This window comes from Thamnophis elegans, chromosome 4, assembly GCF_009769535.1.
Source record: "Thamnophis elegans isolate rThaEle1 chromosome 4, rThaEle1.pri, whole genome shotgun sequence".
Lineage (NCBI taxonomy): Eukaryota > Metazoa > Chordata > Lepidosauria > Squamata > Colubridae > Thamnophis > Thamnophis elegans.
This window is the reverse complement of record NC_045544.1, coordinates 5,350,255-5,377,270: the sequence shown is the minus strand read 5'-3', so window position 1 is coordinate 5,377,270 and position 27,016 is coordinate 5,350,255. Positions and strand designations below refer to the sequence as shown.

The 27,016-nt window shown below is 43.5% G+C and overlaps 1 protein-coding gene across 1 annotated transcript; it reads right to left on the bottom strand.

Annotated features, from left to right (window-relative positions):
• Window positions 1-23,464, bottom strand: GFRAL (GDNF family receptor alpha like). The gene is made up of 10 exons (XM_032215157.1): window positions 23,437-23,464; window positions 22,511-22,651; window positions 19,880-20,028; window positions 14,113-14,191; window positions 13,974-14,024; window positions 12,251-12,581; window positions 9,251-9,501; window positions 6,604-6,690; window positions 5,307-5,388; window positions 1-145 (listed from the first exon to the last, which is right to left on the bottom strand). Exons 1-10 carry the CDS (start codon window positions 23,462-23,464, stop codon window positions 1-3), a joined length of 1,344 nt encoding a protein of 447 aa, XP_032071048.1.
• Window positions 23,465-27,016: the final 3,552 nt, after the last annotated feature.

Here is a 27,016-nt window from a genome sequence, read left to right as displayed (position 1 = left end):
CTATTGGTTATTGCTGGTGGGATAGGTTCTACCATAGGGGAATTTTGTGTAGGACCCCAGGGGTGGGTTTTGGCAGTCACTACTGCTGGTTCGCTCGTCGGTGCGCCATACGCCTGTGCGCATGTGCAGTGCACTAAAAAGTGCTCTGCACAGAAGCAAAAAACGAGAACCAGTTCAGGGGTGTGGCAGGCCTGGGTCACTTCCGGTTCCAGGCTGCCAAACCATTACCAGTTCAGCCAAACCAGTCTGAACCAGTAGGAACCCACCACTGTAGGACTTCTTTGGATTTGGAGCCAAATCTAAGTCTCAGACTGTGTAAGGTCGGAAAATATCTGGTAAAATTAAAGGAAAAAACCCATCTTTAGAAGTGTATAAGTTTATCTTACTCCACCTTCTGATGTAACAGTGAAGGTAGCCAATGGCAACATGTGACCACATAGCGAGCTGGTTGCCAAATATGCAAATCCAATCAGTGATTGTGGGGATGCTGTTACGGCCAAAATTATGAGCGATTGTAAGTCCATCTTGTTCAACCCTGTGTAACTTCAAAGAGCCACTTAATAAGTGGGCATTAAATGAGGACTACCTGTATATAGTAATCTGATTCTTCAAACCTTTGACAGTACTAATAAACACAACAGTCTATAAAGTTTTGACCATTCGTTTTAGTGACAACAGCTGAAAATACCTGAACAAATGCACACTGAGAATAGTTTGCTGCTGTTAACCTAAAGGTAACATATAGAATTCTGTTGTGGCCCAGCAGGAGCCGTTGGAGCTGCCACCAGACTCCGACAGCGAGGGGCCCTATGAGTCAGCTCTGGAGGATGTGGAGGACCCTGGACAGGGTTCGACTCAGAGCAGGGCGCAGAGAAGCTGGTTGGCCACCAGGAGGTGCCTGAGCCTTGGACCAGTGGGGAGGAGACAAGGAAGTGTGAGCCTGATGTCAGCAGTGAGTTGTTCCTGGATGCCCGGCACCGAAGAGCTAATAGGCATCAGGAACAGTTGCGCAGTTACAGGAGGTAATTGCACTCAGATGGTGGTCATTAGGCTCCTCTCCAGACTATAAAAAGACTGCTTGTGCACACGCCCCTCTTGCAGAAGTCAACGCAGGAACTAATGTTGGAGAACATTATGGTGAGCTTGGCAGGCTGGATTGCTGCCAAGCCTTATCTGTGCTGATTGCTGCCCAAGCTTTTCTGTGCCAGTTTGCTGCCAAGGACCTGTCTGTCTGTTAATTAAATGCCGTAACTTATCTTTGGCTCGGAGTGTCTGTTGGTGTGGGATGAGAGAGGTCAGAACAGAATTCTATGTGTACATTAAGAGCAATCAGATAAGAAACAACAAGTAAGCAAACAGGAAGAATAATCAATTACTTGCCTTGGTTCAAAGCAATGGCTCATTTTGCTATGATTTCTACAAATCAATCAAATGAACTAGGGTGCTGCAAGCAGAAATGGACCATTTTGCTAAATGTGCACTTTATCACCTTTAGATATATCTTTCAGATTTCTGTTTGGGGATTTTCTTTCTGTTTATCTTATAAACTCTTCAGGGCAATGTTTGCAATATATCCATTGAAAATAAAGCAGTCTTTTCTGATAAGACCTTATCAGTGATACTCCTTGACTTATGACTGGCTGTTTAACAACCATTCAAATAACGATAGCCTCAGAAAGGAGGTTTATCTTTTGTCAACCATACACCAGGGGTGGGATTCAAATAATTTAACAACCTGTTCTCTGCCCTAATGACCAGCTGGTTAGGCGGGGGCTCAGTGGTCCCTGTGATTGGATGAGTGTGGCCAACTCAAGGTCACTCACATCGATGGGCGCTTCGCCTTAGCTGTTGCAATGTAATAAGGGTTAACCGAAGAGGCAGTTTCTGTAAGCAGGGCAATCAAAATTAGGCTAGAAACAACACCAGAATGTTTCCTTCCTGCCTTCCTTACAGGATTAGCCCTGTAAAGTGGGGAAAAACAAAAGGAGATTTCTCTCCAACAACCGGTTCTCTGAACTGCTTAGAAAGTTACCAACCGGTTTCTCCTGAATAGATGAGAACTGGCTGAATCCCACCATTGGTATCCAATACTGGTAATATATTTGGTTTGACTGTCTTCTTCCTAGGTTGATAATTTTATTTAATGTAGTCCTATTTCCCAAGTCTTTGGCAAGGACACTCCATACAGACCTGCTACTACCCTAATTTCTCCCTTCTTCTTGATGTGAAGTCTATGGAGAACAGAGACAAGAGAGCCTAGTGGTCTGTGAATAGTTTGTATTTGCAATTCAGCTGGCTCTATAAACTGGGGGTTCTAAGAACTGTAGCACTTGTTCCTGAGCTGGTATCAGAAAGTTTACGAAGGAAAACCGGTTACCCACCGGTTCTCCCGAATAGGTGCGAGCCGGCTGAATCCTACCACTGCATTACATCAAACTGGCTGTCTATAAACCCACCACTGCTCTTAAATTCATGCTGTCTTAGCAAACAAACGCTCAGAAAGATGTGCTTTTTAGATAATATACTGTTCTATACTCAGCATAATTCTGTGCCCCTGTGGCTTTAATTCTCAAACAAACACCCCTGGTTGGTCCAATACTACAAGGGGAAAAAAGAACTCTAGATATATGTTATAAATTGGCCAGTGTTGCCAAAGTGGTCGGTCATGGTTATGGATTCTGCCCTTCCTGGTTTATTATTGGTTTGGTTTCTTCTCTGCAGAGATTCCACACAATAAAATGGCTAATTTACTACAGGAGTTAGAATGAGCATTTTGGCCCAGCGGATGATCCAGAGTTGTTGCGTTGTTTCTGATAAAAGGTCTTGGGAGCGTCTCTGATAAGTGGACCTGGGAGGAAACTCTCTTTGGCAGATAAGCAGCTGTGCAGGCCCTGAAAACAAACAAACAGGTGTTGCATTAACACACCAGGTAACCTGAGCACGTCATTCTGCTTGGCTAAAATCGATAGCTGGCAGGATCTAGTCACTCTCAAGCCCTTTTTAAGTCTCATTGATTCTTAAAAGGGAATTAAGCCTATCTTCTTTCATTGAAATACGTAGGATTAAACGGTGCTTATCATTAGCTCAAATGCGCCTCTGTTTCTGGGAAAGTGGCGATATAAATGTTCTTATATATTATTATTATTATTTATGGTCTATTGGCATGAATTGTAGCTATAATGCATTTTATCTGATATGTGAGGACGATAAGGTGCTACTTATCTAGGCCATTCTGCAGTGGTAGTATTAATGCCCCGCAGAATACCCGAGGTGGCGCAGTGGTTAGGGTGCAGTACTGCAGGCCACTTCAGCTGACTGTTATCTGCAGTTCAGCGGTTCTAATCTCACCGGCTCAAGGTTGACTCAGCCTTCCATCCTTCCGAGGTGGGTGAAATGAGGACCCAGACTGTGGGGGGCGATATGCTGACTCTGTAACTGCTTAGAGAAGGCTGAAAGCCCTATGAAGCGGTATATAAGTCTAACTGCTATTGCTATTGCTATTGCAGTACTGCAGGCCACTTCAGCTGACTGTTATCTGCAGTTCAGCGGTTCTAATCTCACTGGCTCAAGGTTGACTCAGCCTTCCATCCTTCCGAGGGGGGTGAAATGAGGGACCCAGACTGTAGGGGCGATATGCTGACTCTGTAACTGCTTAGAGAAGGCTGAAAGCCCTATGAAGCGGTATATAAGTCTAACTGCTATTGCTATTGCTATTGCTATTGCTATTGCTACCTATATCTATGAGTTTGTCAATGCTATCTTGGATTGATGGGATCTGTGAAGGTTGGAAATCAGCCCTGTGTTTGATGAGGGTGAATCGTGGTTTTCCTTGGAGTATACCTTATGATTAGTAAAATAAACCCGAGGTAGATTCTAAGGAAAGCACATTTTTTGTAAAATAAGTAACAAACAAACTTTACTGGCTAGTTACTAGATTCTGGTAAAGTTCCTAGCCTACCTCCTGGTGGCAGTCAAAACAGAAGAGAAAGGGAAAAGGGAAAAGAGACCTGTGTAGTAGGCTTACAGAGAAGATTCAGCCTACAGTATGTCTTAGGATATAAGCACAGCTGGCAAAACAAAAAAACATCGTGACAGGATCTGTAGTCAAAATTATTTAGGGGGCAACAGATTATCTCCCCTATGGGAAGCCAGGATGGTTGGAGGTGTTTTGGAGATCATGTTGTGAGTCCTTTCAAAAATGGCTGCTGGGGTTTGAAAAGGCCCATCACCATTTATTATTTAGAAGAAGGCCATTTTTAGTCATTTTTTTTTTTAGTCATTTTATTAAGATTTATAGGCCGCCCTTTTCCCTGAGGGGACTCAGGGCGGCTTACAATCACGGGGAAGGGGGTGCAATATCAAAAAAACAACAAAATGTGAACAAAAGAAAAATAATATAAAACACAACTTTCATTCAACAGTCAACACTCGGGAGGGTAAATTGGGAACCTATCCCCAGGCCTGATGGGAGAGCCAGGTCTTGAGGGCTGCGCGAAAGGTCTGGATGGTGGTGAGGGTGCGGATCTCGACGGGGAGATCGTTCCACAGGGTCGGAGCTGCAACAGAAAAGGCTCTCCTCCGTGTAGTCGCCAGTCGACATTGACTGGCAGATGGGATTCGGAGGAGGCCCAGTCTGTGCGATCTAATTGGTCGGAGGGAGGTAATCGGCAGGAAGGCGGTCTCTCAAGTACCCAGATCACTACCATGGAGTGCTTTAAAGGTGGTCATCAGTACCCTGAAGCGCACCGGAGACCGACAGGTAGCCAGTGCAGCTCGCGGAGGATGGTGTAAGTGGGCGAACCGCGGTGCTCCCACTATCACTCGCGCTGGCTGCAAGCCAGTTGAGAGCCCCACCAGTAGTCGTGGTACCCCAGGAAGTTCTCTACCACCCCCAACTTTGTCTTTTGAAGGGGGAAGGCAATGATACTTCCTAACTTCCTGCAGTGAGTTGCAGCCAATTTGCATTCAGCCCATATTTGATCCGAAGAGGGTACTAGAAGCTTTGCTTCTATTTTTTTTAAAAATTAAATTTAAAATAGCAAAGTTAAGCAGGCTAGAAACAGACTGGTGAGTGCCATGTGTGGAATGCTAGCTGTTTATTTTGATTATTCAACTTTACATACAGTTGTTCCACTAGTTCTCTGTTTCTTCCACTGGCTCCCATCAAGATGTCACCATCTTGGAAACAATAGATAAAAATGACTAGAGATGGGGGAAGGAAGGAATGCGGAGGGAAACAAGAGGTTGAGTCTCTTCCCTAACCTGGAGAATGCAATACACAGAGGACTGCCTTTTGCAAAAATTACCTGGTCTTTAACAAAGCCAGAAGGATTATTCCCAGGATAAGAATGATGCAGGAGACGTAGAGAATAGTAATGATGGTGTCATCTAGAATTAAAGTGGGAAAACAATTAAAAGTTAAAGTGCACCCAAGCTTATAAGAATATTTAAATTGCAAATTTAATTGCATGAATCAGCCAGGAGTATACTATCCTTGCAAATTTCAGAAACAGATGAGCAGATGCTTCAGCTAAATGTCTCTCCCTATCCCCACCCCCTCTCTTTCTCTCTCCCTTTCTCTCTCTCTCACACACATGGATGAAGCTATGAAGTACCACGTCTGTCTGCCCATCCCTAAATGGCTGGGAATTGGGCAGCATATCAATGTAATGAAATAATCACAACAACATCCCAACAGCAGTAATACATGGGGCTATATCAACCTGTGCCAGAATAAGAGTCCCACCCCAAACACCAGCATTTGGAGAAGGGTATCAGTGGCTTGTCGATCAGAAATGTCGGCAGTTCTGCAGTTTGAATCCCTAGCTCTGCGTAACAATAGCAATAGCAGTTAGACTTATACTGCTTCATAGGGCTTTCATCCCTCTCTAAGCAGTTTACAGAGTCAGCATATTGCCCCCAACAATCTGGGTCCTCATTTCACCCACCTCGGAAGGATGGAAGGCTGAGTCAACCTTGAGCCGGTGAGATTTGAACAGCCGAACTGCAGATAGCAGTCAGCTGAAGTAGCCTGCAGTGCTGCAGTCTAACCACTGCGCCACCTCGGCTTTGAGTAACAGAGTAAGCTCCCGTTACTTGTCCCAGCTTCTGCCAACCTAGCAGTTCAGAAGCACGTAAAAATGCAAGTAGAGAAATAGGAACCACCTTTGGTAGGGAGGTAATAGCGTTGCATGCACCTTCAACGTTTAGTCATGCCAGTCACATGAACATGGAGACGTCTTTGGACAGCGCTAGCTCTTCGGTGTAGAACCAGAGATGAGCACCGTCCCTAGAGTCAGGAACGACTAGCACATATGTACGAGGGGAACTTTACCTTTACCTTATCTCTAGGGAAAGATCAGGAGAATGATCCCACTCTCCATTTAAACTGGAGACATTTACATACTCTTGGACAGTGACCTAATCTTCCTCTCCCTCCAGATAGAAACAAGGACCAGAGCAGGAATGGTTTCCGCAGCCTCCTGCCCCTCTTCCCCCACCTCCAGCATCACTTGTGCTCTTCCCTCTCAGACCTCATGTTTTGCAACCCTCCAGAGCCCACGGCAGGAGTGGAGGTTTCCTTTCTTTTCAAGTCCAGCTTACCGTAAAACAAAGACTGTTCACCAGTTACATGCTTTTCAGGGAGTTCTATCTGCGATGTGTAAAGGTCATGCCTCCACTGATATCTGGCTTTAAACAGGAGAGAATATAAAAACAAGATGGTGTGAAAGAACCGAGTAGAAATGACATCCTAATATGGCATCATTGAGTGCTTTGTTGGATGCTTTAGGAAACCTCTTTGTCAAAAGACGGAGGAGGAGGAGGAGGAGGAGGAGGAGAGGAGGAGGAGGAGGAGGAGGAGGAGGAGGAGGAGGAGAATGTTTTATTTTTGCAAACCTCATGTTTACTTCTATCTCCCCAAACACGATGTCACTTCCTTTGATTATGCTTTGGCCAAAAATATTCCTCAGGCACAGTTTATTAACTATTATGTCTCAAGGAAACGGGAGAGGTAGAAAGAGATTCTAGCTGTAATTATTTTAGATAAAGAAAATCTAGTTACAGTACATGAATAAAATAAGAATATTTTGTCTGAATTAGTAATACAATCATACCCCTACTTTAATTAGATGGGAGAAGGATTGTTTACAATTCCATTAGAATCTATTTAAACCTGGCTTCTCAGCTATAACTTCTCAAACAGGTCTAAACTTGGAAGTTACTAGGGTTTATTACAATAATGTGTACATATTATTTTAAAAAAAATAATACACTGTTAAAAATATAGAGATGACATCACATAATACATCACAGTAACACACACATACACACACACACACACACAAAACTGTAGAGAGAGCTCTAGCTGTTGTTCCCTATGAATTGGTTATTTACACTTCCAAGCAATAAATGATTTATGCTGTGCTAAAGGAAATAAAAATGGTTAATGACTTGTTATTTGGTGGCTATTGCAAATGTCACCATTTAATGGTATACTTACCTGTGTCAATAGCACTCCTTCTAAATCCTCCTTTTTGAACCTTGTTCACTCGATTAAGATTCTGATTTTTGTCATACCTGAATTTTGGTTCTCATCCTGTGGAGTTGTATAAACCCTAATTGAAATGCAACTCCTCCAGATCTCTCCCCCCCCCCAGCTTTAAGCTACAGTGCTTATTCAGATGCTTTCTTTGCACAACTTGAGATCACACATTTTTTTTTATATGACCCTCTCAAATTTTTGAGTACAATTCCCAATGTCCCTCCAAATGGTAACTTGTAATGATTTTATACATGAGAACCAGTTAAATCTGTTTAACGAGCATCATGAAATTTCAATTAAATCTGTTTTTAAAATAAACAGGATCACAATTTTTTTTTAACATTTTGAAAGGTAGCCACTCAGAAATCAAGTGAGACCCTTCACCCAAGTATACGTGCGCACTGCTTCTCTGCGCAAAGATGCCCTCATCGTAAAAATGCTTCTATCCCTAATATATGTGTAGCATTTGAAATGTTTGTGAGTACCAGTATTGCAAGCAGTCAATTATGCACCGAGACCCATGGCTCTAAGGCCTGCTTGATTTAAAAAATAGACCACATCTGTAGGTTCCTCCAGCACTGATGCTAAATGCTGAAACTGATATCTCTTAGCTGAAACCCCGATTCTGTGGCGGAACAAGTGACTGTGTGCTTCAGAGATGGTTGAGTCCTCTGGGATTGGGCGGCCTATAAATCGATTTAATAAATAAATAAATAAATTTAATAAATCTTTGTTTTTCCTGAGGAATATTTCCTCAGATGTTTGAGGGGCAATATGGTTTTTTTTTCCCTATGGCCCTCTGAATTTTTTTTAGTACAATGGTAACTTGTAATGGTTTTATGCATGAGAACCAATTAAATCTGATTAACGCGCATAATGTAATTTCAGTTAAATTTGTTTTAAAATAAATCAGATCACCTTTTGTTTTTACATTTTGAAGGGTAGCCACTCAGAAATCAAATGAGACCCTTCACCCAAGTATACATTTGCATGCTTCTCTACACAACGGCACCTTGAAAGATGCCTTCAACATGGCTGGGGGGGGGAATCTTTGTTTGTCCTGAGGGATATTCCCCCAGATGTCATTTTTGAGGGGCGACGGGGCTTTAGGCAACAGAGTTGAACAACTGTGGAGTAGGGCTAGAGTCAAAAATGAAGGTGACCATTAACTTTTGCTTTGGTGCCTATTCATTCTATTTCCCCATTTATCATCCCCTACAAAGAAGACCCTCACAGGAAGTCCCTGAATGATTGCCCCCCAATTTAAAGCAAAAGTAGAATCGTCTCCAGCTTTAGCTCAGCTCTGGTGACTTCACGAGCAGCTACATCAGTGGTGGATTTCAAAAAATTATGGAACGTCTTCTGTAGGTGTGGCCTGCTTTCCGGGTCCACTGGTGGAACCTCTTCTAACTGGTTCGGTAGATTGTCGAACGGTTCTATTGAACTGGTGTGAACCGGTAGGAACCCACCTCTGAGTACCTACAATGTACTGAGCAATAGTAGAGAAGTAATTTTCTGTTGCTTTCTTTGGGAAATCCTTTCAACTACCTGGTGTAACAAAGAGCTTGCTATTTCTTAGGAGTCTCCCGTCCATGGACTAACCTGGCCTGGCCCTGCTTGGTCTCCGAGCTCAACATCTTGAAGCATATGGTGCTACCTTCTGAGCTTTAAAGTAGGCAAGGGCAAGGCTTGACCAGATGGACTTACGTAAGCAAACTTTGCCATGGAGCATACGATGGAACCACTGGCACACAGACTGCTCAGCTTGTGATGCGGCCTCACAGGTACACTTGACTCGAAGGACGGATCCCCACAGGCCCACATAAGCCTCTCTGCAGTCGACGCTCTCTGAACAAATTGGGTCAGTGGCCTCCCAAGTCTTGAGGCAGGAGTTTTCTTCAAGGCAGTCTTGGCTGATGTGTTTTAAACACTTTGACGTAAATGCCTCATATTTGCTCCTTTGGAAACACAAGGCAGAGTAAGGGGAGTGTAAATTAGAGATGTATATAGAGCCCCAGGGTTCCTTTTGATTATGTGATGTGCAACAACAAAACGTGGGAAACAATGAGAGAGGATGGAAGGAAAGCAGACCGGGAATCTCTTATGAGAACTAAAATGAGGAATATTCAAAATACTTATAGTTTCACAAATTGATTGGAGATCCCTTATTCCAAGCAATAGTTTATCAATGCACTGTATCTGGGATGGAAAGGATTGCAGATGTCCCTGTTGGGAGTATGGTCCTAGTGTTGGGTAGGCAATATATCTTTATACAACAACAAATGGTCATTGTTGCTTTAAATGAGTGGATGTACTTAATAACTGTAATTAACTTTACAATAAGGAGAAGTCAAGAGAGCTCACTCTCTCTCTCTCTACTTGTCCTATGCTTGGTGACTTGATGACTGGAATGTGAACTGCGACTGTAAGCAATTGTTTGTTCTTTGAATTGTGTTTGGACTAATATCTACTATCTACTATCACTGCTTGTGAAGCAATTATCAGTAGTAAAGCTACTGAAACTCTGTTTGTGTGTTTCTACTAGCAACATTGTTTCTCTCTAGCTGTACATTCCGCTGCACTGCTTTCTGTCTCCCAACGGAGATACCCCTAACAGTCCCCGACTTAATCATCATATTCGGTCCAGAATTTCTGTTGCTAAGCACGATGGCTGTTAAGTGAGGTGCACCTGATTTTATGACATTTTTTGCCGTGATTTTTAAGCTAATCACTGAAATTGTGATCATGTGGTCCTTAAGCAAATCTAGCTTCCTGATTGGCTTGGCTTGGTAGAAGCTGGTTGAAATGGCGATTATGTCACCGTAAGATGCTGCAACTATCATAAGTACCTACCAATTGCCAAGCTCCCTCCCCCCCCAAAAAATTAATCATGTAACTGCAACATGGGGAAGCTGCAACAGTTGTGAGGGACCGGTTGTAAATATTATTTTTATTGCCATTGTAACTTTGAACAGTCACTGAACAAATGGTTGTAAGTTGAAGACTACCTGTTGTAAATGGCCTGAAAGGAAATTTGTAGAAGGAAGCTACATCTCTTATTAAAGAATGCATGGGATGGAGAAAGGGTATCCCAGATCACCACTTAAAATGATATGTATATGATTCATAACGATGAACAATGAAAATGTGCTTATCTAATATGACCTGCCAAAGGTCATAAATTGGAGAAGATGAAAAGGAAGACTTAAAGACTTAATCATAGAGAATAGTAGTGTTAGCCTTGGCTTATTCTGTACCATCAGTGGTGGTATTCCTCCGATTGGGACCGGTTCGCCTGAACACGGTAGCAGAACACATGGGTGGCCCCGCCCCCCACCCCAGCTCTATGCCTTCCCGTTTAGGCTAATTTTTTAGCCAAAGCGCATGCACGGAAGGCTGAGTGCATGCGCGGACAGGCACGTTCAAGCGTAGCCAGCGGGCGGTTGCACTCACATTTGCAAACTGGTAGGTAAGGTAGGTGATACCTACCCCTGTGTACCATGCAATACTTTAATCTTGAAACTTAAGAAACATTAGGCACTGTCATCTAAATAGATAGACTAATAAGTGCTCCCATGTTGCACCCTTTTTGGTGGCCTGCACTGGTTGTTGGTTGCCGGTTGTCTTCTGGGTGCGATTCAAGGTACTAATTATGACCTTTAAAGCGCTCCATGGCTTAGGCCCAGGATTGTGTCACGACAAAACCGCGCTCGACCTAAAGTGGGCCCGATTAAACCGCGTCGCTGACGTCATCAACAGGGCGACAACAGCCAGCGCAGAGAAAGAAGGGCGCTTTTAAATAGCACTTTGAAAGCAAGCCGATTTAACTTAAGGTAAGGGTTAGGTTTAGGGTTAGCTTTAGAGTTAGGTTTAGGGTTAGGTTTAGGGTAGGTTAAGGGTTAGGGTTAGGTTTAGGGTTAGGTTAAGGGTTAGGGTTAGGTTTAGGGTTAGGTTAAGGGTTAGGATTAGGTTTAGGGTTAGGTTTAGGGTTAGGTTTAGGGTTTAGGTTAAGGGTTAGGTTTAGGATTAGGTTTAGGGGGGGTTAGGTTTAGGTTCGGGGTTAATTTTAGGTTTAGCGTTTACAGCGTGCTTCTGTCTCCGCCGCTGTTGTCGACTTGTGATGACATCAGCTACGCGTGTTTCGTCGAGCGCCCTGTTCGAATGCGGTTTTGTGGTGGAACTGCCCAGGATACCTGCGAGACCACCTACTGCCACCGGTAGCCTCCCACCATCCAGTGCGATCCCACAGAGTTGGCCTCTTCAGGGTGCCGTCGGCCAGACAGTGTCAGCTAGCGACCCCCATGGGGAGAGCCTTCTCTGTGGGGCGCCTTCCCTCTGGAATGAGCTGCCCCCGGAGCTTCATATAATCCCCAACCTCCGGTCCTTCCGACGCGCCCTAAAAAGTTGGCTTTTCCAGCAAGCCGGCCTGGCCTGAACAAAACAAAATAAATTATTGATCATTGTTAATTTTAATCAATTTTTTTTTAAATGTTATTGTTAATCTTAATTGGGTTTGTTTTTTGGATACTCTATCTAATTTTTTTTTTAACTTTTGTAATATGTGTTTTTTTTAATGTTGTACGCCGCCCTGAGTCCTTTGGGAGAAGGGCGGCATATAAATCCAATAAACCAAACCAAACCAAACCAATAGACCATTTGTGGATTTTCATATTACTCAAACTTCTGCTTTCAAGCGAAGTTGCCTACCAGCAAAGCTTGTTTTCCTGACACGCTTGCATTACATGAACACAGCTAGGGGTCGGGACCATTTTGATGGCACATGAATGGCCGTGGAGGAATTGTCTGGCTTGATGGCAGTTGTCATCTGACTTCGTACAGTCGCAGAAGGTCAGCATCTGAGCCACCTGGAAAGGCATATCCGTATAGAAGGCATGTAGGGCTTCCCGGCATCGATTTACATCACAGGAACTTCCGTTTCTTTGGCACGCTTGGAGATATGAAGACAACTGCTTGTTGCAGACTTCATCATTCACGCATTCCATGTTTGCTTGGAAGCAGGATGGCGGCTGTTTGTACTCTAAGGAAAGAGCAAAGCAAAATATAATTGCAAGACCTGAATGTCAAGAATGATCTAGTGAGCCTTTGGGTCTGATCCTTAACCATCTCTTGAAGTGCTCATATCAGTGAAAGGCAACTTAAGTGTTCTGACCCCCCTCTTCCTACACCAAAGCAGGACGAGACAAAGATACTTCAAGGATTTATTAACACACAGACTAGACTAGTTGGCAGCAATCCAGCACAGATTGACCTTGGCAGCAATCCAGTCTGCCAAGAGAGCCATGATAGCTTCACCAGCTCTAGTAACTACGTTGATTCCTGTGACGAGCGTTTGGAAAGTCATTCCTTTTATAGTCTTGAGAGGAGCCTAATTACCACCAGCTGAGTTCAATTATCTCCTGTAACTGCGTAACTGTTCTTTACGCCTATTAGCCCTCCATTGCCGGGCATCCAGGACCAACTCCCTTGTCTCCTCCCCGCTGCTCCAATGCATGACATCAGGAATCACACTCCCTTGTCTCCTCCCCACTGCTCCAAGGCTCAGCCGTCTCCTGGTGGCCTACCAGCCTCTCTGCACCCTGCTTGGAGTCGGAACCCTGTCCAGGGTCCTCCACATCTCCAGAGTGGACTCATAGGGCCCCTCACTATCGGAGTCTGGTAGCAGCTCCACAGCTCCTGCTGGGCCAAAACATTAATGGCCCTCTCAGGACTCTTTTCCCCCCATCTCCCAAAGCCATTCTCACCAGCAGTGCCCTAAGTCCAGGAGGGGGGGGATCCTCCAAACTTAGTAACTTTTAAGACTTGGGAACTTCAACTCAATGCTGGCTGGGGAATTCTGGGGGGGGGGGGGTTGAACTCCACAAGTCTTAAAGTTGCCAAGTTTGGAGACCCCTGCCCTAAATCCATAGGTTCTATTAGCCTTAGGGGCAACAATGCGTGGATATTACATTTGTACAACTGCTTGAGATCTTTCCACAGGCATTCAATTTGCAAAGGAGAAGCATAATACCAAAGGAGAGAGGCTTTTGATTTAGCAGCTTCTTCTTATAGCTGTCTGTTATTAGCCATCAGTGCATGATATGTAGTTAGTCTTTCTGAAGAGTTAAGCAGGTTATTACAATTTAGAAATCCCATTTCTCTGTTTCTCATCTGGTAAGCTAATGTAAGGAGGACTTATCAATGACAAGGAAGAGACTTAAGGGAGAAAGCTTTGTGTGATGTGTTTAGCCTCTGGCTGCATTAGCACACAAAAATATTAATCGTCTGACTGAGAATGAGAACTGATGCATTTTTGAGACATATGTTTTTTTTCCTAGGACTGTGATGTGCAAAGTTAGATTTAGATTTAGATTTAGATTTAGACCAATTCAACCTATATGGGGCCCAGAAGAAATATCAGTGTAGATTTTACCATAGTTTGAAAGTGCTGATAACTTCCAGAGTGATTTTGCTTTCATGTCATCTGCAAGAAAAGAGATACAGCTGTTCAAAATCAATGGGTTGCATGATGAAGGTTCCAAAGGGAGGTTAGTGGTTTAACCGTGGTTTACTATATACATCAATTGCCTTCAGGTTGAGCCTTGACTGACTCTCAAGCCATTTGTCTTCATTTGTCTTAAACTGATGGTACTGTTGCAAGAGATTATGGTTTGTAATCTACTTACGAAAAAGCAGGACTTGAGACCACGAAAGTGAGAGAAACAGGTTTATTGGATGCATCGAGTTCAGCGTGTTCACAGACCAAAATCTGAACTGTCTGGGCTCTGCCCAGGATGCTACTTTTATGCCGTGTTCCACACGGTGCATTCTCAAGGCGTTTCCATACACGAGACAAGCATGACATTTCAAAAGGGGAAGTTCACTTACTTGGACTGTTACAGCAAAGTACATAGGAGAAATATAAAAAAGAGAAGTTCCTATTTCATCTTAAGCTGTCAGCAGCTTTTACCTCTGTTCTATCTCTCACTTCCTGTGCCCCCACTTTACAGGGTCTTGCCACACTGTTCAGCCCTATTTGTAATACTTATGAGGAAGTTGGAGAGAAGAGTTCACTGAAGCTAAAAGTCAACTTTGGGACTCCAGGGGCACTAGAATAAAAGCCAAACTAAATGAATTTATAAGTCCATTCTATTAAGACCACCTAACCTGGCCAGCCACTGGTGGGTTTACCTGTGCAACCCATGCTGCATCAGTACAATCACAAGAAATGTAAGACACTGTGCAGTGAAGAATAATCTAAGGGACAGTGAAACTGTAAGTATTGTGTAGAGCAGGGACGTGCAGTCAGGGGAGGCAGAGCCTCACCACTGTCATCATGAAAAGAAAAAAATGTAAAAGGAAAAAAGGCTGAGCTAGTTGCTGCCAGAGGTCACAGTGGATGACTCTGCTTAGTGCTTAACTGTTTAAAAAAGCCTCTTAAAAAGCGCCCTCTACAGGAGGAGGCAGGAGAACCACGTGCCTCATTTAGTCTGACTTTATGATCATTCGAACAGAGCACGGGTTTAAAAGCCGAAAAATTCCTTATGTAGATGAGGCCCGTGGTTCTCTTGCCTCCTCCTGTAGAGGGCGTTTTTAAGAGGCTTTTTTAAACAGTTAAGCAGAGTCATCCATTGGGGACTCTGGCAGCAGCTAACCAGCCTGACCTCAGCAACTCTTGCCTTTTTCCTTTTACATTTTTACATTTTCATCATGGCAGGCAAGAGCAGAGTTGAAATCCTCTGTGAACAGCTGGAAAAGGTATGTGGGTCGGAGGGACGGGGAGGAATTCAAAATTCATGTAATTTGTAAGTAATTGTAAGTAATTTGTGTGTGTGTGTGGTGTGTGTGCATGTGTTTTGTTTCTTCACTCAGAGGAAGGGGGTAGGAGAGGCAGGAAGGGCAGCCCCGCCAGCTTTCTTTCTCTGAATCGGGGCACCCCGTCAGCTATGTCAGACATAGAGGCGGGGGTGGGCCAAAAGCTGCTTTCTTTCTTTTTGCCTCACCAGCCATAAACCTCACCGCACGTCACTGGTATCATCACACCCAGTGTAAGTAAGGCTGAACCACTTGAAAAGATATGAATGGGAAGGGAAAATGACTGTATCAAAACAGTATCTGCCACTTTCTTTCACCCACCTGTCAGAGCTCAGGCGAGCGAAAGAAAGAAAGCGCTTTAGACAGTGGGATATCAGGGGAAAGGACTGCCTCACCAGCCATAAACCTCACCGCACGTCACTGGTGTAGGGAGTAGATAAAGACAATGCAAGAGTGAGATTCAAGGATGGAACTTCCTATAAGTGGCTGTGGTTTAAGAGAGAAAGCATTTACCTGGATTGTGGCTCTGAATTTCCTGAACTGCATAGATTTCTTCCCAGATGCAGATTCTGATATCCCTGGGTAGACTGCAAGCATGTGTTGTTTAAAGATATTTTTCCATATTTTAACGCATCTTTTATGTGCGGGCTCTGGACACGTGCAGTTGCCCATCACCGTTTTCTTGAGCAACTTCCATGCGGCAAAGCATTGTTCCACCACCATTTCTAGGCTGCATTTTGCTACCTCTGCTCTGCACACTCTCTGGAATGTCTTGTATTGTGTAAACAGGTGTGGTCTTTTCGACAGAGGTCCTTGGCCACAAGCAGTCATTTCCAAGTGGATTTGAATGGGCCATCCTTGGAGGTTTTACCTGATCCAGAGGTCTGAATTGAATATCTGTGCTGGAGGAAGACTCTAAGTTTCCTGTAAGAGACAGAGTTCATTTTAGATGCTTTTCCTTTTAAAAAAAAAAAATTTTTTTTTGTTTTATTACAGAAAAAGCACACACACCAAAAAGAATCATCTTTCATTACATCTTGTAGAAAGCGTATCCATTGGTCACAAGTACATTTCATGCGTTCCTTCCACAATCACATATATTCCATTCAGTTTGAATTGTATATGTTAAAATTTATATATTTTACTATCACCAAACCACCATTTCATTTAGTTAAGATTTCAAGAATACAGCCACCTGCTGGCATTTTTTCCCCTTCCCCCAGTCTCAATCAATCTGCCATATCTTTACATCTTAACATATCCTAAAAAAAAGTCAATTAATAGGACATCTAACATTTCCTCCCTAACATATCTTTTCCTTTTCATTTAGTTAAATCTCAATACATTTTATAGCAGTTAGCAATAGCAGTTAGACTTATATAACCGCTTCATAGGGCTTTCAGCCCTCTCTAAGCGGTTACAGAGTCAGCATATTGCCCCCAACAACCCGTGTCCTCATTTTACCCACCTCGAAGGATGGAAGGCTGAGTCAACCTTGAGCCGGTGAGATTTGAACAGCCGAACTGCAGTCAGCTGAAGTAGCCTGCAGTGCTGCATTTAACCACTGCGCCACCCTCGCCTCTTATACTCGTGATTACTCATCCTTGATGCAACAATTATAATTTTGTCTTCCAGATGGCTTAACTTTAAAGTGTATATTCTTAAAGCATATTATATTTTTTTCCCGGGCTCACACAGACCAAGAAGAATAACTTTAAAAAAACGTATCCTTTATGAACGGCAGAGAAGTGATGTGCTGTGAGCCCCAAGCCATTCTTTGGAATCATTTAGGAAAGATGCTCAAATCTACAGTCTAAGCAACAGTTTTGAAAGTCTCTAGGGGTCATTCCATCCAAGACTGTCATGGCCACATGAGGCTCCTGGGACCTCAGGACGAGGGTAGCTTGGCCTTAATTGATTTCTTTCTTCGTTATCTGTGCCTGCAAAAAATAATGTGTCTGCCTGATTGTCAGGATGATGTCAGATCTGTCCCACCTCGGTGGTTTAGAAGAAAGAGCCTTCAACTGCACTTGTAGTGAAAGGAATAACTTTATTAAAGCCAAGTGGTTGCAGGGGAGAAAAAAAACCAGATCTGAGGTTTGAGCGCAAAAACTGCCTAATTAATGTTCTCTTTCCCAAGTCCCCCCCTCCCCAGTTACTCCTAGGTGTCCAATTAGATTCAAATAAGTTGCTTTGGTCAAAGTCCCAAGCTTTTGGCAGTCTCAGTGATAATTTTGATTTTGATTGATTTGAATTTGTCTTGTATGCCGCCCACTCCCGAAGGACTCCGGGTGGCTCACAACAGACAAGGGAAAGGGGGAAAACTAGACAAAGACAACACTTTAAAAACAAAACCACAACATTCACAATTTCCATGGGGCTGGATATTTTACAGCCCCCCCCGGCCAGTTGGAGCAGCCAGGACTTGGGGCTTTGCAGAAGGCCGGGAGGGTAGTAAGGGTCCGGATCTCGACAGGGAGATCATTCCAGAGGGCTGGAGCTGCAACAGAGAAGGCTCTCCCCCAGGGGGTCGCAGCCGACGTTGGCTGGCAGATGGAATCCAGAGGAGACCTAACCTGTGAGATCTAATCGGTCTGAGGGAGTAATCGGCAGGAGGCGGTCTCTCAGTACCCAGGTCCGATGCCATGTAGGGCTTTATAGGTAGCGACCATCACCTTGAAGTGGGATTCGGAGACTAATGGGTAGCCAGTGCAGCTCACGGAGGATAGGTGTGACGTGGGTGTACCTGGGTGCACCCACAATCGCTTCGCATGGCTGCGTTCTGGACTAAACTGGAGTCTTCGAACACTCTTCAAGTCTGCATTCCATTCCCTTGGTTGTAACCTTGGGGTTGATTAGCCATATCTCTGGCAGGCATTTGGTTAGGTTTCTGGCCTTCCTGTTTCTTGCCCCCCCAACTCTCTCTTATGAGTTCCTTCCCCCCCCCCGGGGTGCATGGCACTTCTGGCATCTGCGTATTTTTTTTAAAAAAAAAATTAAACAAATCTTGCATCATTAATCAGTTGTCATCCGAGTACAATTTTTGTGTCATCATATTTAACATTTACTATCATTCTTAATATATGTTTTTATCTTTCCATTTACTTTCCATTTCCTATTACATTTCAATTCAACTTCTCCCCTATAAATCTGCTTTCCTTCCCAATCTATTGCCTGTCCTTGATTCCTCACAAGGGCCTCACACACTCTCTGAAAGCCTTTTTGTTGTCATAATAAAGTTACAAGAGGACAGGTGAGAATAAGGAACTTTCTTTTTACAGATTTAATTCCACTAGTTACTGTCCGTGTGGCTGGTTTTTCTTTTTCTTTTTTTTCAGACAGCTGTTGAATTACAACTTGGTCTGTATAATGGCCTCTCCCCAATGGTCCCCCTCCACTTCGGCTGAACAATGGTCTAGACATTCAAACTTTTTTGAATTTGAATTTAATAACATTTATATGCCGCCCAATCCCGTAGGACTGCCGGGCGGCTTACAAATACAGAAATAAATCCAAAATAAAATACAGAAAAAGAAAAGAGAGATTTAAAAACAACACACCATACACTCCATTCTAGATGGGGCTGGACCGTATTTTGGGGTCAACAGCCCCAGGCCTGCCGGAACAGCCAGGTTTTAGTGGCTTTCCGGAAGGCCGAGAGAGTGGAAGGGTCCGGATCTCAGCGGGCAGATCGTTCCACAGGGCCGGGGCAAGCCACAGAGAAAGACCTCCCCCGAGTAATGGCTGATTTAGAAGCTATTGCTGGAATTAATGGGCTGCTGTTCCGGGTGGCTTGCAATTCCAGAAGTTAAAATATGCGTCTGGCAGGCTTTAATCTGTGCACTTCTTCTAAGTCCATCATGGGGGAACCTATAGCACACATGCCACAGGTGGCATAGACCCCTCTGCGGACACACCAGCTGTCACCCCAGCCCAGTTCCACTGTGCATGCGCATGAAACTTTGGCCGGCTTGCTGGTCTTTGGGTCTCTGCTGTGCATGTGGGGATATACATACGCAGGGGCAGGGCACATGTGCAGGGCGGTGCTCGCATTACATTTTGGGAGCTCGCACAGTTCCCCGCACGCCATTTTGGACTGAATTTTTTTGAGGGGCGACGGAATCTTAAGTCCAATACAAGTGCTTACATGGAGTTTCTAATAAGATGTTGGTTGATATAATCATACGATGAGCTCCTTAAAGTGAGAAATGTTTTTTCCCCTTAGCATAAAGGAGAGCCGAGGTGGCGCAGTGGTTAGGGTGCAGTACTGCAGGCCACTTCAGCTGACTGTTATCTGCAGTTCGGCGGTTCAAATCTCACCGGCTCAAGGTTGACTCAGCCTTCCATCCTTCCGAGGTGGTGAAATGAGGACCCAGATTGTGGGGGCGATATGCTGACTCTGTAAACCGCTTAGAGAGGGCTGAAAGCGCTATGAAGCGGTATATAAGTCTAACTCCTATTGCTATTGCTATAAACCATATACAATGCTACTATTTTATCTGATAACAAAAAGCCGATAGTTACCTTATCACTGGGGCATTTTTCCCCCACCACATTCCGATGCTGCAGTTTATCTTTTATGCAGAAGCAGTCTTTAAATTCTGGGAACTGCTCAACTAAAAACTGAATTATTTTATTACAGTTGGTTGAATCTTTTACTGCACAGCTGTTGCCTAGATTTCGGAAATACAATACAATACAATTTTTTTTTAATGTAAATGTGTTTTTATTTTCCATTTCATTTTCGTACAGTCACATATATACTGTGCAGAACCGGGCCATATAACATTAAACAATAAACACAGCCATTCCTCTTGTCGGCAATACCCCCCAAATAGAAACCCAATGTATCTCTTCAAACCCTCCATACACCTCTTTCTTTCGCCCCCCTCCAACTTTCCACCTTCCCTCCATCATTCCCCTCAACCCTACTTCCCCTCCCCTCTAACCACTCCTCGCTCCCCGGTACAACTCCTCCCTTCTCACCCTCCCTCCCATCCTCTCTCCCACCCTCTCTACCATCTTTCTTCTATCCCACTCCTCCTCCCCTGGTTTTATTTCTACTATCTATTAATATAGTCAGCTTGTCCTATTTAACACTGGAATTGAAGAGCAACAGTATACAAGTGCAATCACGTTACTTTAAAATCTAACACATGCGATATATCCCCCTCCCCCCTCCCCCCTAAGACCCCACCTCCCTTCCCCCCGACTTCCCAGAGCCCGGACATGGTGTAGATTTTAACAAACACAGTCTAAAATATATTAAGACAAAGGAAATAAAAAAAAGAAAGTCAATAACATCTCAGCGTTGAACTCAGCTTCTTCCTGTTGCACAACTTTGAACAGTTAGATTATTCGTAATCTTAAGCATAGGCTATCTGGAATTTCTTAGTCCCGTATTTGTTTTGTGTATCGTCAATCCATTTTTTTCCAGTCTCACTGTTATTTTTTTTTTTTTAATGAAAAAAAATCAGCACTTCATTTTTCTAAGAAAAACCTGCGACACCATCAAGACGCAAGATTTTACTTTTACAATTTTCAAGATTCTTTTACTGTTTAAAATTTGGGATGAAGATCAAAGGGGGAGGGGTGCCCTGCCATTAAAAATCTTCCCATTACATGAAACTATCCCTGAAAGAGGTAAGCAATTAGCTACCACAGTTTTTATCACGTTTTATTAGTCAGGGCAAAAGTCTGTAAAAGTCCTCCAGCCAACAGGGGGGCATTTTTAGCATCGCACAACATTTCTTGGCGGCTTAGAGACAGAGAGGTCACAGTTCAGGGGCACATTGGATAGTGTTCAACATTTAATTAGCAAAATAACAAGACTTCAATCCACTGTTCAGCTGGTTAGGAGTTGTGTTAAATGGTGTACCTTACTTTTACAGGTATCATGAGGCTTGGTCATAAAATTGACTCAGCTGCTCAGCTAAAATGCCAGAGATATAATCTTGCCCAAATCTGACTTTTCCTCATTGTTTCTTTTATTAAGGAATAGTGGGCGTATCAGTAATACAAAAGATGGAAACGTTTTTCCCCTTCAATTTTTGATCTAAATCTAGTACACATTGAGGGAATTACTAGTGATTGATTCAATTTTTTTTTGTTTACTAAAAAAACCCAAATCCCTGGGATACTATCAGTTATAATTTGAACCAGAGGGTGTCAGGCCTGCATTTATATTCCTTTTAGAATTTTGGCCTGCCACACTTTCTCTTATTTCATTATGCTGTTTCTTTAGTATAGTTGATGGGAGGGGGGAATAGAAAGGAGTAGGATTGTGGAATGTATTGTTTTTCATTCTTTACCAGAAGCCAAGGTCATCCTTTGTCTCCGCACTTTCACACCTGACCGGAAGCAGTTGGGCGTAGACGCCAGCGTGGAAGAAGAAGATTGGACCATGTGATGGATTGTGGGTGTTGGAACAAGATCACGAACTTTTAACTGGGTGGGATTCTGATGTAACTTCCAGAGTTGGAATCCCACAGCACGATGCCAACATGCCTGTCTTATTAAATTGGAACTTTAAGCATAGTTTTGCCTTTGATTCTGATTTAATTCTGCATGGTATTTGGAATGCTGACACAGGGGTTTTTTTCTCTCTCTCTCTTGGGATTTGTTAAGAGCAGTATTAACTAGTTTCTTTTTTCTTTTGATGTACATATAAATGTTTAGATTTAGATTTAGATTTGGTTTATTTATATGCCGCCCTTTTCCGGGAGGGACTCAGGGCGGCGAACAACTCAAAAGGGAAAGGGGAAACATAGAACACCATACAAGTAGTTAAAATGGCCAAGAATCACACAACCACACAGGTCGAGAGGGGAGGGGAACTCATCAAACCCAGGTTTTGACGGCTTTTCGGAAGGCCTGGAGAGAGGTGAGGGTCCGAATCTCTGCGGGGAGTTCGTTCCAGAGGGCCGGAGCTGCCACAGAGAAGGCCCTCCCCCGGGTAGTAGCCAGATGGCATTGGCTGGTAGACAGAACCCGGAGGAGGCCGACCCTGTGAGATCTAATGGGTCTGTGGGAGGTAATTGGCAGCAGGCGGTCTCTCAAGTACCCAGGTCCAATACCATGAAGGGCTTTATAAGTTAATAAACGTCGTATGAAATACCCTTTCTGCAATATACTGTATGGCTTTATACAACTTACCTGAAATGTAACAAACTTCTTCCAGTAAATTCCAGACACTTTCGCATCCATTTCCTGCAGCCACACATCTCTCTTTCAATTGTTGACACTTTGAAGTCTGTGCTTGGTAAGTACATGCATTCAAGGAATATAGAACCAGCACTGCAATATAGTCAGGGAATATAAATCAGGCAATATAAACTTTATTCAAGCGTGGTTCATTTGTACTTATTCAGCATGTTAGCTATTTGTTCTGACCCCCCTTCTTCACTTGTTCACAGACGACAGTCAGACAGACTTAAAAGGAAATAACTTTATCAGTCCTGGCTCACGCTGGCTGCGAGCCCAAAAATAAACATAAATAATGTCTCTGGCAAAAAGGTTATGCAGCAGAATGCAAAAACAAAGAGCTATTACAGCAACACCAGGTTTACAGAAAGAAAGCAAATCACTTCTCCAAGTGTCTCTTTGAATCAGGGTTACAGAAAGCAAATCACTTATCCAAGTGCCTCTCACAAACAAACCACGACCGATAAACGATGAACCACGAACGAATGAGTGAACGTTGACTCCTGCAACCAGGGCGTGGCACCATCAGTCCTTTTATCTCCAGAAGACCACACTAACGAGCCCCAGCTGCATTGCTATTCCTGCATCCCGACTCAACTCACAGCAAACTTCTGCTGAGTCACAACAGCTATTTATTCTGATTTATTCATTTATTTATCAATCAAACTTATATGGCCACTTATCTTCACCAGATAACTCTGGGTGACTTACAAAATGTATGAATAAGAAAAAAAAATAGCCTTGTAAAAGGCACAAGACAACACCAAATTTAAAAAAGGCTCCTGATATAACATAAAACAGAGATATGATATGTGGAGTCCACTGGGCCCAGCCCCTTACCCATACAAAATGTACCCATTACATTTTATAATTCTCACCATCCTTAACTAACATATAAAGGAACATGTTGACTGGGAATGGGAGGAACTGCCATGAAATTGATATGCACAGGATGGAATAGATGAAAGGGACAACAAACTGTATCTCTCTCTCCTGTCTGTATGTTCCCCCATTTCTTTCCTTCCTTCCTTCTTTCCTTCCTTCCTTCTTTCTTTATTTCTTTCCATCTGTCTCTCCTCTCTATCTCGCTCATCTCTAGCCCTCCATCTCCGTCTCCATCTCTATCTCATCCATCTTCTCTATTCCAGATATCCCCATAGATTGGAGACTAAATGTTCATTATTGTCTTAAAGATGTAAATAGTGACAGAGTTGGAAGGGGTCTTGGAGGTCATCTAGTCCAACCCCCTGCTCATGCAGGGGACCTGTACTGGGGATTCGAACTGCTGACCTTTCTGATCGTACCAAACTCACTCCCACATTTAGCAACTTGTTTCCCATCCTGCTTTTGATTCTATCTAACATCTCTTGTGCTTGGTTTCTGGCACAGTTGTCGGGACATCCCCAGGTTAATGCTGTCCTGGTGGATAATTATCAAAGATGCATTAAACTGATGGGAATCCCAATTAAAAAAAGCCTAGGAAAAATACAATTATGGGAAATTTTCCTAGGACACATTTAATTTACAGCTCAGTACTGTGCACATCTGATCTGGGGGGGAAAAAAAAACCCATTTTCAAAGAGATTCTTGAATGACAAGGCAGATGCCCATTTGCAAAACATTAAGTAAGGGCCACCATCTACCTTGGATGAAGCTGCAGCTGTAGCAGCAATGAACAATGCATTAGGGAATGATCTGCCCCTTTAGATTTGGGGTTAGGGTTAGAAATACAGTAGAAGGAAATGCAAGAAGTTCAACTTTGGACTGCTGAATTACATACATGGGTTATATATTATATATACACTTCCTATTATTGCTGGTGCGACAAATGTGATTTTCCAACCGAATCGTGGTCCAAGTTACAGAACAAAATTATTGTCAGGGCTGCTTCACTCAGTAACCAAGAAATAGCAATAGCAATAGCAGTTAGACTTATATACCACTTCATAGGGCTTTCAGCCCTCTCTAAGCGGCTTACAGAGTCAGCATATTGCCCCCAACAACAATCCAGGTCCTCATTTTACCCACCTCGGAAGGATGGAAGGCTGAGTCAACCCTGAGCCGGTGAGATTTGAACAGCCGAACTGCAGAACTGCAGTCAACTGAAGTAGCCTGCAGTGCTGCATTTAACCACTGCGCCACCTCGGCTCTTCAAGAAAGAAACCACTCAACTCCATTTTGCAGAATTAAGAGTACTTTTACTGGTTATGAGGAGATAGTAGCTAAGCAAAGCAAGATCTGAGGCAAAAGCACGCGTAATCATAGATATCAATATGTGACCCATTCCCCTCCCCTTGGTAACCCCATCCCATAGTCCAATCCAATCACTACACAGGTGTCATGTGGAAGACATCTTCAAAAGTCATCATCAGGTTGGTATGCCGGACAGTTGGCCTTGGCGGGGAACTCCTCTCCCTGCCACATGCGCAGTAGATGGTGAGAACAACTCCCTTCTTACAGTCACTCCTGCACAGAATACTTCCCTCACCCAATTACCATGCCCCCCTTCCCCGTTTCAATGGCAGCCGAAAAGCAAGCAGCAAAACAGAGGCTGACAATTATATGATAACACTGATATATCCAGTGACGTGCGGTCAGCTTTAGCCCTGGTGAGGCACTTTTTAGACTTGTGGACTTCAACTTCCAGAATTCCACAGCCAGGCATGCTCAGTTCCTATTTAAAGCAACAGCATTTTTTCCCCCTTCCAAAATAAGTTTTCCCATTCTTTTTCTTCTCCCTCCCCCTCCTTCCTCCCTCTCTCCCTCCCTCCCTCCCCCCTCTCTCAAACAGAGACACGCACACAGAGAACTTCGATCCCTCTCTCATTCACTCACTCTCAAACACAAACACAGAAGTTGGATTGGATATATTTTCCAAAGGCTTGAAAGCAGCTCCTTTGCCAACCCCCCCTTTCCCTGCTGCCTTCCGATCAAACTTTTCGAATTCCTCCCCCTTCCCCACACACGCACCTTTTCCAGCTGTTTCAGAGACTATTTCAACTCTGCTTCTCCCTGCCCTGCCCTGCCCTCTTGAAAAGCCAGAGCTCTGAAGTCAGACTGAGCTAGTTGCTCCCAGAGAACTCTAAAAAGCCTCTAAAAATGCCCTCTACAGGAAGCCTCATTTGCATAAGAAATTCTTTGCTTGTTAACCCTTGCTTAACTCTTAAAAGGCAAAAAGTTCCTTATGCAAAAGAGGCCCCTAGTTCTCTGGCCTCCTCCTAGTTAATACTGAGAGCAGACACCAAGCTACTGTGACTTGAAATCTGGTAGCAACTACCCTGGCTTTAATTTTTTTAATAAAATTATTTAAAATCCTTTCCTTTCCCTGAGGAGACTGGTGAGGCCCCGCCTCCCTTGCCTCTAGTGACTGCACGTCCCTGGATATATCCAATTTGTCTAATCTGACTAGATTTTGCTAATATTTGTTTGGCATATTTTTTTAAGCATACAGTTGTCTGAAGGGCTTCTCAAAATGCATCATGAAATAGGGATGTAATATTGTATTAAAACTCTTCCAACTAGGTACCAATCCCTTGGCATCGCCATTTATTAATTCAATTTGTTTGCCTCCCATCGTACCACAAATGATTACACTGTAGGAATGAATGCCCAAGATATCTGGTAGACAACTGATTGGGGAAACTGTTTTATTTTTATTTATTTTAAATCAGGGTTTGTTATGTGGGAAGTTATCATCCAGCCCTCTCCCAGAAAAATGAAATATCCTAGGAAATATTGAAAAGGCAGAATATTTCTCTGGATGTGAAAAGAAAGAAACATGTTTTAAAAGACAGAATAATTGCCTGTAGCTTCCTGCCCATCCCCACTGTTAATGGGCCATTAAGAAGGCCAGGCTAGCCCACTTTACATAATAAAGACTTCTCCACTGCAGCTGCAGGGGGAAGGGATTAAGGAACTTTACCCAACTGACCACATGGCATCTGAGAACTCAACCAAACCTGGATTCAAAACACAGCCCAGAGAGTTGCCCCTGCATGGCCCTATGGGAGTCTGACAACCAATCAGAATACATTTCTTACACAGGAACAGGAAACAGAGAGGTGGGACTAAACAGGGTATAAAAAGCCTAGCAAGCCCCTCCCTCAGCCCTTCTCTTCTTCTCCACCAACATTGAAGCATGTGATCACCTTTTCTGTTCAGGGCTCAAGCCATATGGCCCTGTCCAACAATAAACCATCTTTCCAAGCAGCCTCCATGTCTCCAGTGTCTTTTCCCCCAGAGGGACATTTCTTTCATCAGTTAAAAGCAGGTTACAGTGAGTTGAGTGACATGGCTTAATCGGTTTGGCAGGTTTATTTAAAATGTTGTTTTAAAAACTGTAGCTGACCAAGAGGAAAGGGAAGCTAAGACACAAAATATTCTTTCAGTCTTATATTAACGCATTCTGTTCGCCTATATTCACTATTCTTCCTTCCTTTTTTTTCATGCTTGGCCAAA

Bases quoted from the DNA above. Each gene is read 5' to 3' on its own strand.
- GFRAL (XM_032215157.1), bottom strand. From the start codon at position 23,464: ATGTTCCTTTATATGTTAGTTAAGGATG. The intron at 9,502-12,250 runs GTAGGCAACTTC...GTGTTTCCAAAG, and splicing joins CAGGAAAACAAGCTTTGCTG to GAGCAAATATGAGGCATTTA. The intron at 146-5,306 runs GTAATTTTTGCA...GCTTCTGTGCAG, and splicing joins CTGGCTTTGTTAAAGACCAG to AGCACTTTTTAGTGCACTGC.